This window comes from Pteronotus mesoamericanus, unplaced genomic scaffold, assembly GCF_021234165.1.
Source record: "Pteronotus mesoamericanus isolate MK-2021 breed Mesoamerican mustached bat unplaced genomic scaffold, CSHL_Meso_final contig_130, whole genome shotgun sequence".
Classification (NCBI taxonomy): domain Eukaryota; kingdom Metazoa; phylum Chordata; class Mammalia; order Chiroptera; family Mormoopidae; genus Pteronotus; species Pteronotus mesoamericanus.
The window spans coordinates 3555752-3569413 of NW_026555060.1; the positions used below are offsets into that span (position 1 = coordinate 3555752).

Consider the following 13662-nt stretch of genomic DNA (forward strand, 5'->3'; position numbering starts at 1 on the left):
ATTCAGCATGAGCCAATGTGACCCTATGACGCTATGCTATATTCCACACAAACACAAATTATCACCCTCTAAACTTCCAATCAGAAAAAGACAAAGCAATTTGCAATCTAAAGAGCCACTTTGACCTCAAAGTAAAACATTTCCATGACGGATATTCACTTTTACCTCCATAAGAAGAAAGCATCAGAAAAGGGAAGAACAGGATTAAAACAAAATGAAAATCTATGATAGCAGAAAGTGCAAAACTGCCTGAACTCACAGCCTGAACTCTAAACAAAATTTCCACCATCTTTTGAAATCAGTCAATCACAATGGCGTCATGTGCCAAAAATGATGACAATGCAGGCCCCTGCTTTACCCTCTGGAGACTAAGATGGGCAGACTAGGCAGGGGCCTAGAGAAAGATGGGCAGTGCCATCTTCCTAGACTTACTGGTCATTCTTGGTTACATCTTGTCATCAGGTATCTTTTCCATTTAAATTTTCTGCTGGGAAGACCATTGAGTGGCCTCTCCATTTTTCTATAGAGCTTTCCATGATACATATGGGTAAAACTGCACTGCACCCTTGTTTTCCTTTGCACACCGAATCCTCATCATCTCATGTAATGGGATGAGTTCTATATCCATCCCCCACCACACTGAACTCCTAGACAGCAGGGAGCAGGTCATCATTCAATCTCCCTCTTTACTGATCCCCCATCCCCTGCTTTAAGAAAAGAAAGTAGATTTCACAAAACATGCTCTCGACAAATGTTAAATAGGAGAGTAGGCATGAGTTATGACTGTTTATTTCATCCTACTAAATGTATGGTATTATTTAGCCTACTCAGTATGCTATGCCATTAAAAAAGTAGCTTTTAAAAAGTTTCTCAGAATTAGGACTCATACACTGTGACCCACATTGCTATAAAGGCTGCTTTACTGGAACCACCAGGGAAGACATGTATCTGCAGGACAAGGAAACACTTAGAAGAGTGTTTTCTTCTCCCTCAAGTCAAGAAAATCCAGTTCTGGGGTTTGTTCTATATCAAGGTTAGTCAAATCAAGCAGTTCTCTCCTTTTCATTTTATCTGCTTCTCCTGATTTAATGCCCTACTAGGTTCTAAATGGGCCTTTAAAGCTGGCTCTTTTATCTTGGGTTTTGAAAGGCACAGTCTTACTCTGGAACATGTGACTCAGTGGCTGGAACGTCACCTGGTAACCAAAAGGTTGAGGGTTCGATTCCCAGTGAGGGCACATACCTAGGTTGCCCATTCATCCCTGGTTGGGCACCATGGTGTGACCCCTGTCCTGGTCTGGGTGCATCAACCAAATGATGTTTCTCTTTCCCTTCCCCTCTCTTTTTCTAAAAAAGAAAAAAAAAAAAAAAGAATGTCCTCGGGTGAGGAGGAAACGAAAAATGAAAGGCACAGTCTTGGGCATCACCCCTCATCCAAATGACAACATGCTACCAGTAGAGATTATTCCTTTATGCTATGTATTGTTCTTTCCAGAAACTCACTTTTCAAAGTTCAGTTTCGTTTAAAGGATTTTAACTCATCAGAGTAGAAAGAGGCTTCACAGTCAAATGACCTTGTATTTAAATCTATCTGGCTTCTGCCTTGACGGGCTGTGTAATGTCCTCCTTGCTTTATAAAGTTGCCAGTTGTCCTCCTTGTAAAAATAGTGAAGATGCTACTTACCCATTAAGGTTATTGAGGGGATGGTTTAATATTTTAAGTGTATAGATTGGTGATAATAAATGGTTAATAAGTATTAATTTTGATGAGCGTCCTGGGCCACCTAAAGCAATGAGGAGGGAGGTGGTTTGAATCTCTGTCTTATAGCAGCGAGTGGGAAAGGGCCCTTGGTTGAGATATAAGCACATCAATCATATGTAAAGCAGCTCCTCCTGAGGAGGTGCGTGCCCTCTGGTCATTTAATGAATTTCATTTATCCTTGTTAAATATATTGGTTTATGACTAAATCACTCTTGGTCTTACACAGTTCTTTTACATCTTATTATGGAACTGTTCCAATTAATCCCCATCTGTTGCATATTAAATGCAACCATACCGAGGTTTTTCAGAGAATTTGAAAAATTGGGACATTTTGTCAGATTCTAGGTCCCCAGAAAACTCCACTCCCACTCTCAAATATAAATCTAGTGTTTTTTCGGATTGCGGGTAGGGATTTAATTTCCTTCCTTCCCCCGCCAACCCCCCACCCCCCCAGCGGCTCTCGCTCTCTACGCTCGAGGTAGGCGGGTAACCCCCCCGTCCGTGTGTGGTTTGGGGGTAGCAACCTCTTGTAGGGCGGCGGCTGCCTCCACCCACAGCGGCGGCTGTGACGTCACGGTGCTGCCTCGGTCCCCACCCGCTCTATAAAACGGCAGGTGAGCGCCGCGCCTCGAGTTTGTTCGCACACCTTGTGCCCGCGCGCGAGCCGGCACCAAGAGAACCCGAGGCGAGTTCCAGGCGCTGCAAGCAGCGCCCGAGCCCGGCTCGGCCGGCGAGCACAGCGCTCACTCCCTCTTGTCCACCTCGTCGTCCACGGTCTCCCGTTCGGCCCGCAGCTTCCATCCCGGTTGCCCCAGAGACCAAGACGCCGCCGCGCCGAGGGACCAATGGGAGCCCCGCTGCTGCCGCCGGCGCCCGTGGTGCTGTGGCTCTTGATCCTTGGCTCAGGTGAGAACATCCCGGCTGAGAGCTGCTGGCTCTTCCCCCACCTCTGGCAAAAGCCGTCGCCCAGAGATTTGCGGCAGCTTCTACAAACAAACAAACAAACAAACAAACAAACAAAAACCTTCACCTTCGCGGTCCTCAACTCTGTTCCAAGGGAGGTGCTCGCGGTAGCTCCCTTCCTGGGGTTCTCGGGTTAGTCCCTGGGAGGAGAAAAGTGGGCAGGTGTCCCAGACGTTCCGGGCCAGGAAGACGGTGCCGCCGGAGAACCTCGTACTTTAGTTCATCTGGAGGAGACCTTAGAGATCCTGTGATCCAAACTCTTCGCTTTACAGATAGAGAAACCAAGGTCCAGAGAGGTGAAGTGATTTCCGCAGATCTTAGAGTCGTTAAGTCCTGGACCCAGGAGTGTTGCCTCCTGCCTAAATGCTGCCTAGTGATTTTGTCGTTACCTTCCTAGAGGACCTCGCGTCGTCCCAGGTTGAAGTGTAAAAGCATCACCGTTTTACTGAGAACTAAAGGATGAAGCAGGGGCTTGATACTCCGGGCCCCAAATCGTACCGGCTCCCAGCTTTTCTTCAATTAAGAGCAATAATAATGAAACAATAACAATAAGAAACATTATCAACTATTGTTTATATTACTTTTTATATTTTATGTACATAGTCTTTGTAAAATAAGAGCACGTGCTAAGGATATCTGGTATTTATATCTAGAACTTGCATTCTATGGGTCTAGATATAATGGGACTGGTGGCATTCTAGCAGCACACGCATTTGGTTGAAGAGACGGGAATATTTAGAGAACACCTATTAAGTAATTATGTACATTAATTTGCCTATTTGGCAGTATTTTTTAATGTGGAAATTAATGTAGACTGTCTGGGGAAGAGAAAACTTGATGAAAGAAGCTCTGTAATTGGAACAGCTGAGTTTGCTTGTTGGCAAACCGTGAGGCTGCTTTCATAAGTGACTGAGTCACAATAGCACATGTGCAATAACTGCTTTGATATCAGAAGATAAACATTTGTCCTGAATACAGCTGACTGGTGAGAAAGACACTCTGCTTTACTTTTCCTTCCCCTGTCCTTTCTCACATAGCTCATTATGTTGCCGGATCAGATGGTAATGACACCTACTCTGGGAAGGGGGAACCACTGTCTGGGGACCACAGTGCTGATGGATTTGAGGTGACCTCAAGAAGTGAGATGTCCTCAGGAAGGGAGATTTCTCCTGCGAGTGAGATGCCTTCTGGTAGCGAACTGTCTTCAGGGATTGACTATGACTACGCAGAAGAATATGATTTTGAGTCACAAATATCTGGCTATATCATAGATGATTCAGTCAGAGGTGAGTAGAGGATAAGGCAAAAATGTCGATTACATGATCTGTGTTTGTATGAGCAAAATGAATTCAAGAGAAAACCTGCTCCTGGACCTTCCCGTGGCTTTCTGGTATGTGTGTCTGTTGTATATACTGCTAACAGGTAAACTACAAAGTGAGATAGAAAGAGCTATATGTGGGCACATCCTATGTGTCTGGATCTCGGATGAACGTTTCATGTCTGTTAAGTCTGATTTCCACAACAGCTCTATGAAATAGGAAATACCATTTTACAGATGTGATCATTGAAGCTTGAAAATGTTCAGTGTCCTGCCCAAGGTTCCACAGCCAACAAGCAGATGAGCCAGAATGAGAACTCCAATCCGTCTGATTCCATATACTGTGCTCTTTCCCACTGTGCCTCATGCTTTGCATTATCAGAGAAAGCCGTAGACACCAGCCAGTCCTATCTACTCTGTATCTCAGCTTCTGCACCCACTCCCACCACCACTCTCCCTAAATAACTGCATTCTAATACAAGTAAGGGAACAGGAAGGAATGGGAAGGAGCAACTGGACTTTAGCCTAAGTATTAGGTGTCGAGAAACTGGTAATAATAATAATATCTTCTGGAAATAGTAAAGAATAGATGTGCATGGATTTTATATTGCTAAAATCACAACTTAACTCCAAATACCATTTGTCAGCTCAGTAATAGTGACTCATGGTTTTCTTGTCTTTTGCTGTTACCGATTTTTAAAAAAGAACATTTGCTTAAAATGAGACCAGACGAGGTCATTGGTAAATCAGATCTCAGTATCCTAGTATCATTAGCTATGGAGGCAGGACATAAGGCCTCTTCTCTCCTGATCTTAGTTTCCTTGACTTCTCTCCCTGTGTCACCAGTTCTGGAAGGCAGGTGATACCATAAGGACAGTGACTGGTTTAAGTGACAGGGGGCAAAAGCTTTAGTGAGCACTCCACTTCTCTCCCTTGCTTTGGAACTCGAACCTTCATGTATGGTGTGGAAGGGGTCCATTTATAATTCTTAGTTTTGGAGGAATGATATTAGACCACTGAGACTCTAAACTCTTCTCTTAAAGATATTTCAAGTTGTCAACATTTCAAAAGGCCACAAAATTGTTAGTGGTGAAAATGGCTAATGGTTAAAATTGTGGTGCAATTTTTTAAAATATTTTTGTAATAGAGTGAAAGTGTTGGTTGAACTCCTTTGAAAGGCTATTAAACCCAATGAGTTAATGTCTATTGTAGCACTTCAGCATAGCGACTATTTGTCTCAGCCTAAAATTTTTAATATGCCTGATAAAATGCAATAATAGCCATTTAAAATGTATCTATAAGAGGATTTACTCTAACTTTTGATACTTTTTTTATCATCAGAAGTTTCAATATAAAAATTGCATAGCTACCTATTAAAGATTGCTCCTTACCTGACTATTGTTAATGTTGATATAATAACCTACTAAAATATTTATAATACTTATTTTTTTTAACCACAGGGTTATAGCTTTGATACCCTTCCCTATGTTTCTCATGTTTTCTATTTAATGGATATTGCGGGACCACTATGATTAATAGGGCTATGACATTATGATATTTGCCTCTTTTCATTGAGCTGTGTTTGCTAAATACTTGCTCAGATAAACCCTGTTCAGGGATTAGCTCTAACATGGAAACTCCTCCTTCAGATTAGTTCTAACACAGAAACTCCCCCTTCCTATATTTAGCATGCGAGTGAACTATACTCTGCATAACTGTAACATTGAACAAACATTTCTGTGGATATGAAAAGTTGATGAATCTCTGAAGCATCAAGTACAAATATATCTGGACTTCTAATTTTTCAAATAGACTGACCACAGAAATGAACCCTCAGAAAGTATTGATTAATTATAATTCATTGTAATCTGAAAGTTGGAGAAAATTGATGAACCCTAATGTGTAACCTTCAGCTTTTTCCATCCTCAGGTAATGCTAACTACTTTTCAATTATGATAGTGAGCACTGGACTTACATGTGTAAACAAATCCACAAAAATACCATGTCCCACTTTAATCAATTGGCATTGACCTTTTCCAAGAGAAACCACAGTGTAGTGGGGAAATGAGAGGCTTTAATGTCCCAGGGCAAATTACCTGTCTTCTCTCTACTTCAGTGTCCTCATCTATATCATCTAGGTAACAATACAGTCCAGTCCACTGTGATTTGGGTTTAATTTAATTAATATTCATTACCAAGAATTTGGTATGTATTAGAAACTTGAGAACTGTTTTAAGTATTTCATGGATCTTCTTAGTAACTTGTATTATCAGTAATAATTATGCTGATGCAAATAAATTCAAAATGTGTTTCTAAGCTAATAAAATAACAAAGAGGTTCAGATTTATAAGGGTCATGCAATACAAATATTCTTTTTTGCCCTATTATTGTGTATGAATTGTGTTAAATAACGAGACAAATATAGTTGTCTTCCCATGAGCTGTCAACTGCTAGGATTTCTTTCTTTTATGTCTTCAAAATGATATTGAAGATAAAGATACACTGTTGTCAATAAATCCTTTTTTTTTCAGTTGAACAGGTAGTTAAGCCTAAGGAAAACAAAACAGAAAGTGAAAATACTACAGATAAACCCAGAAGAAAGAAAAAAGGAAAAAAAAGAAGAAACAGAAAGAAGAATCCATGTAATGGACAATTTAAAAATTTTTGCATTCATGGAGAATGCAAATATAAAGAGAACATAAAAATAGTAACATGCAAGTAAGTTTTTCTAAATTATGTAGAATTCTGTATTTTTAACAACATGTCTAAAACTCCTAACTGCAGAAAACCATTTATGTTTTCAATGTGTAAACCAAGGGTCTGCAAACTTTTTCTTCAAGGACTAACCAGATAGTAAATATTTTAGACTTCCTGGATCGAGATTAGGTATGTACTTATATAAAAAATTAAAATGTAAACACTTGAAAATGTAAAAACTATTTTTGGCTTGCATGCTGTAGAAAACCTGGTGAATGGCCATATTTGATCCATGGGCTGTAGTTGGCCAACCACTGGTAAAAACCATCATTTTACAGCATACGTTTTACAACTCTTTTTTTAAAAAGGCTTTAAAAATACTTTTCACATAATGTTGTTCTATCATCCTTCCCCCCAAAAGCTGCTAGCACATGAAATGATAGTGGAATATATTAGCTGCATAACAAGTCACTAAACTCCTCAGTGGTCATAAAAGGAAGACAGAGAATGAAAAGGTCTGTCTTCCTAGAGTCACACCCAAACTAATCTCAACTTCTCCCTATGCAAATAGACCTTTAGCTTGAATGCATTCTACATCTCATGATTTTGATATACAAATGCAAGGGGGACCCAAAAAAACCCAGGATTATTTTCTGGAGGGCAGGCTCCTTGTAGTATAGGCTTCTGCCACTAGGTGAGTGTTCTAGGAACCCATCGGTATCAGTTGTACCAGCTGACATTGTTGTGAGAGGCTGTGTTTGGCTTCAGTGATTTTTTTTTTTTTGAGAGTCTTTCAGTGCTTTTGCCCATTTCATGATGGTTGATTTACAAGAGCACCTGCCCACACCGCACTGAACATTCAGCAGTTTTTGACCAAAAACAGCATGACCCCGTGCCCTACCTTCCCTATTCACCTGACCTCACATCTCACCCTGACCTACTTTTTTTGGCTTTCCTGGATGAAAAAGTCCTCAAAGGGAAATGTTTTGCCAATGTGGAAGAGGTGAAACAAAAAACAGCAGAAGCACTAAAAGGCAACAAAATTAATGAGCTTAAAAACTGTTTTGAGCAGTGGAAAAAACATCTTGATAGGTGTATTGCATCAAATGGAGAGTACTTTGGGGGTGACTAAAGTTTAAACAGGTAAGAATAAAATACAGTTTTTTTTTACAAATAAACTCCTTTTATTTTTGCGAGGGGGTCCCCTCTTGTATAAGGTATGCCTTATTTTTTTTTATTAGAATTAAATGGCTGTGGCCTGGAAAGTAAGCCTAAAATATATAGAAAGTTTTTAGTTATTATAATTTTGGAATGTGGGTTATTTACAGATGTCATCCGGATTACTTTGGTGAACGGTGTGGGGAAAAGTCCATGAAGACTCACAGCATGGTTGACGGTGGTTTATCAAAAATTACATTAGCAGCCATAGCTGCCTTTATCTTAGCCGTGTGCGTCACAATTATTGCTGTTCTTATTACAATCTAGTAAGTATGGCATAACATAAATTTCCCATAAAAAATTAATTTCAGTATTTTTTTAAATCATACTGCACTATCATTTTAAATATATTGGTAGCATGTGATCTTTGGTCATATCTTTACATTTCATTAACAAAGGTCACAGAATATGGTCCAAGTTTATATATATTTTGACCACCATTGAAACTTAATATGTAAAGGCCTTTTTCACAAAATCTAGAAATCTTTTTCACTTAAAAATTGATGGTGGTTTCATGTCATGTTTCTATACATAGCTACTTTCAAATCTCAGAGTGTTGATATCTACTATGAATATCTTAAGCTTAAGCAAGCCTCCCAGAATATAATTAAGGTCTAGATTGTCAAAGATACTGCTTTGGTACAAAAAATAACAAAGTTTCAAAACAGGAGCCAAGAGAAGATATGTTTTCTGCTTTTATTAGAATGCAAAATTCTGAATTAGGAATTTCATAGCATGGTACTAATCTTAAAGCTTATGCCTATTTTGTTATTATATTATATTTTGTCAAATGCAATATGGGAATTCAATTATTGAAAAACAACATTTCCTCCATAGGCTATTATGGTATGGTGTAGGAAGCAGGGACAATTCTGTTGTTGTTCTACTTTTACAGTATCTTCCCTGTGTTCACAATAACAGATCACATACTTCACTTTATGACCAATGAATGTTAGAACTAGACTGTTTCATCTTGTAGACACTGGTGGGTATGTCCAAATGGCATTGTCTGTCAAATAGAAGTCAGTGTATTAAGGAAGTTGGGGGAGGGCGTGAATGGCTCTGTAATGACTCATGTGCTAGTAGAGCTTGGGAAAAGCAATAAACTCATTATTCTAATTTTAGGTCTTGGTAAATTACTTTAACAACTGGATTGTGTACATGATCAACCACTCTTGCCATTCAGGAAACAAGGGGATATCTTCTGCCATTGTTTACTATTATTTTAAATGCAGATCAGATAATGATAAAATGGCACATAAAATTGTTTTATGATGCACATAAAGTTTGATCTGTGGTTTAAATTTGTTTTGCACACCCTAGAAATGATTTTGATCTGTTAGTACCTCAAGCTAGATATGCAGATGTGTTTAGAAAAGATATCTTCAGACACACCATTATTATTTGATATAGAAGGATAGAAGGAAAAAAAGTTGCCAGTTAAAGAAGATGTTTTGAAGTAATTATTTAAGCCTGTAATTATTCAAGTTTAAATATTTAATAATCCTTTGGCAAAACAGGGAAAAACTTTTATCATGCTGGTACTCTTAAAATTAAATGGGGATTTTCCTCCCATATTCTCCTTATATTTGAAATACATAACAAACACTAACCTAAGCCACCATAATTTCTGTTTTTTTGTATAATTGAAGTGAGCTTTTCCTCAAACATTGTATAAATATACTATATTTACACAATGGAATACTATAACAAAAGATCTTATGATTTTAATAATAAACATTTAGTGGATGACTAGAAGATCTACTAAAAATAGAATTGTTTCTCCAACACCAACACATTTTTAAACCATTGAATTGTTTAATAGGAAGTACCAATAAATAAAATGAAGTATTTATTATATTTAGAAACAAATAAAACCCAACTTGTTTTGTTAGCTTGTTTTAAAAAATTCTAATCATTAAGTTTAGACTCTAAACAATAAAAATTCTAAACAAAAAAGTTCTAATCAAATTCTATTTGAACAAATAGAATTAGTTTGTCAAGCATAAAGATGCCATGCACTATCTTCCTCCATTTGTGCATGGCAACTGTGCTAAATTTTGAAAAATAACACATAATGATGTGTTCTAGGCCTTCTGAATGTTTGCATCTCAAGGCACATTTATTTAAATATCAGTATCCTGGAAAAACATTTATATAAAGTCATCATAAACATCCCATTAAAAGAACATTGCTAGTACTTTATAGTTGGATTTAGATTTTGGTTTGATATAGAATATATCATATATAATAGAGTAGATTATATAATGGACTATAAGGACTCATAAAAAGAAATTCCCTGTACTCATAAAAACCCCAATTAATGTATGGATAAATAAAACTTTGATGACAGTAGAATATTTTGTTTTCTGAAGCCTTCGAAAACGAAAGTTCAAGAAATATGAAGGAGAAGCTGAAGAACAAAAGAAACTTCGACAAGAAAATGGAAATGCACATGCCATAGCATAAATGAAGGTAATATTACAGGTTTGTGTTTTAGAAGATATTTTTATATCACATCCTATACTTTTGAAAAATATAGCATTTATTAAAAATAATAAAAATAAGTGTTCTTAATTATGGGTACACTGTGAACACTGGCTACATTAAAGTGTTAGTATTTGAGCATAAGATAAAGTTCAACATTGAAAAAGGACTCTGTCCTTAGTTTTATATGGGATATAAAGATTTGGGAGACACAGATCCTCTTCTCAAGGAACTTAGTGTTTGGTAGATAGACAATAGGGTAAGGAACCAGAATAATAGGTGAAGTAAAATATATGTCATAAGAAAGAAACAGAGAGTTATCACAAAGGACAGTATTTCATCTTTTCTTATGGCTGAGTAATATTCCATTGTATATATGTCCTACATCTTTGCATCTTGAAAATATCATGTTAAGCAAACTAAGACAGAAAAAGTCAAGAACTATATGATTTCATTCATATTTGGGATATGAAACTGAAAGCAACAAATGAACAAACAAGAAAAACAAATAAACAAAAACTTACAGACACAGACAACAGTATGACGGTTACCAGAGGGAAGAGAGGTAGAGGGTTAATAAAGGGTAAAGGGGATCAATTGTATGGTGACAGAAGACTTGACTTTGGGTGGTAGGCACACAATGTATATATGGATAATGTATAATAGAGTTGTACACTTGAAGCCTATATAATTTTATTAACGAATGCCACCTCAATGAATAAAAAGCTATGGTATATTTACACAATGGAATACTACTTGGCCATAAGAACATTGCAACAGCATGGATGGACCTGGAGGACATTATGCTAAGTGAAATAAGCCAGCCAAGAGAAGACGGATATCATATGATTTCACTTATGTGTGTTATTTAAGGAACTAACTGAACAAACAAGCAAAATAGAGACAGATTCATAGAGAGAGAGCAGTATGAGAGCTCTAGGGGGTGAGGGGTGGGGGTGGATGTGGAGGGATCAAGCAAAAAAGAAAATGATGGACATGGACAACAGTGTTCTGACTGGGGGAGAAGGGGTAGGTAGGTGGAGATGGAAGAGAGTATAAGGGGGATAAATGGAAATAGAAAAAAATACAATAAAAATAAATATCACATTTTTTTTAAAGAAAGAAAAGAAACCAATGGTATATAAGGATTTTTCAATGAAGGGTAAAAGAAGTCCAGTAGGATGCATTTAGAGAACAGGAAAGGATAGAAATATACGGTGGCACTGGAAGTAAGCTTTAAAGGACTAATGAGATTGGGACAGGCAATTATGAAATGAGAGGAAGATTAATACTGTGAGAGGCACTAGATCATTTTAGAAACTTGTGACAAGTAGCCAAGCTTGAACAGGTTTTAGGGGAGATTAGGTTGAAATTATAGGTTCAGCTCATGTGATGAAGAACCAAAGTCAGAGTGTTTGCATTACAAATGTGAGGTGGAGAGAGCAGGTTGAATATCCTTTCAAAGAAAGGGAGTAGGAAGGGAGAAGGAGGTGCAAATTTGAGAGAGCTTGGTTAGTGTATATACTGTAGTTTTTATTTTTAATTTTTTGTAAAGAGGGAGAGTTGAACATATTGGGAGAGAGAAGGTAAGAAGGTGTGAACAATGATATTTGATTGATAACAAAGTGAACAGCTAATGAAGCCACCTTCTAGAGAAAGAGAGAGACAAGGGGCTCAAGGACACACCTGAAGTCAGTCAGAAGAAGGAACTCTATTTTCTCACTCAGGAAAAGGTGTCATATCCTTCAGTCACCGATTTTCTTCTTTCAGTGGGTTTAAAAATTTCTTGAGATGTTTATTCAATATGCATATTCCGAGGCCAAATCCTAAAATTGGCTAAATCAGTATTTCCATTTTTAATTAACATTTTAAACGCTTGGGAAACAACTATATTTAGCATTGGTTAAGTGCAGGTATCAGGTTGTGAGCTTATTACAGAACTAGCTCAATAATTCATGAAATAGGTAATTATCCTTGGCCATGCTGAACTTGGTACTTACTGCATGAAAACTTAATAATAAATGAGTTTAACGTGCTGAAGCTAAAACCACCAAAAGAATAAGGGTAGAGGTTTGGTTATTTAGTGCAACTGAGATTTTTTTTTAATTTTAAAATTTTTATTAAATTTATTGGGGTAACATTGGTTAACACAATTATATAGATTTTGGGTATACAAATCTATAATACATAATATGAATATTGTGTTGTCTATTTGCAACCCCAAGTCACATCTCCTTCCATCACCATTTATCCCCTCCTTTCCCCTCTGCTACCTCTTCCCAAGTAGGTCACAGGTGATTTTAGGGGAAGGAATATGCTGTGCTGGCACATAGTGGCTGCCTATTAACTGGTAGCTACTATCATTATGCCCTTGGTACTAATTATCTTAAATTAACTGAATAACATAAATGCACTGAACCACTTAATCTTTGTTTTTAATTATGTCCACTGCATAGATTTGGTTAGGGAAACCACTTATTGTTACTCTTGTTACTTTTTTTTCTTTTTTTGATGAAACAAGTTTAAGCATATGCAGCCTTCTACCTAAGTAGGGAGATGTGCTACCAAAGAAGGTGTGAAAGAGGTTCAAGTCAAAGTGATAGTTTGTCCCTGAAAATCGTGTAGTATTTTTCATAAGACATCTTAGAAAAAAGTTTGACAGAAATTCTGATTTTTTTGACATTTTGGTAAAGCTATATAGGAATTGAGCTTCTTTTTAACACTTTATTTTATTTTTCAACAGGTATCAGGTCAGAGTCACTGTCAAGTCACAACCATGAGTGATGAGTTGATTCCGCTCTTCAGTGGATCATATGGAAACAGAACTTTCTTGTTCTAATGGTTTTAAACTTTCAATTGTCACTTTTTATGCTAAGTCTTATTTCTGTACATAAAGATGCATGGAGAGAAAAAAGTATTTTTTCAAGTTGTAAATAATTTATTTATTATTTAATGGAAGTGTATTTATTTTACAGCTCATTAAACTTTTTTAATCAAACATACTGAGAGTTTGAATATTAGTTTTGAAAATGTAAGACTCTAGGTATTTTTCTCTGAACACTTAGGTGACCATTTTAAAAGGAGTTCCTTTCTGCTCTTTTTTAACTGTTTTATGTGAATTTTCAAACTTATCTCTTTTCCTAGAAAGCTTCCTTAATGGGAAAATTATAAACCAGATTCACTTAGTTCTCCCACAAATCCTAATATCTCATGTCGGT

At 37.2% G+C, this 13662-nt stretch overlaps 1 protein-coding gene across 1 annotated transcript; it reads left to right on the forward strand.

Moving 5' to 3' along the window:
* Window positions 1–2606: 2606 nt before the first annotated feature.
* Window positions 2607–13306, forward strand: AREG (amphiregulin). The gene is made up of 6 exons (XM_054591572.1): window positions 2607–2667; window positions 3762–4010; window positions 6574–6760; window positions 8068–8223; window positions 10333–10432; window positions 13188–13306. Exons 1-5 carry the CDS (start codon window positions 2607–2609, stop codon window positions 10424–10426), a joined length of 747 nt encoding a protein of 248 aa, XP_054447547.1. The 3' UTR covers window positions 10427–10432; window positions 13188–13306.
* Window positions 13307–13662: the final 356 nt, after the last annotated feature.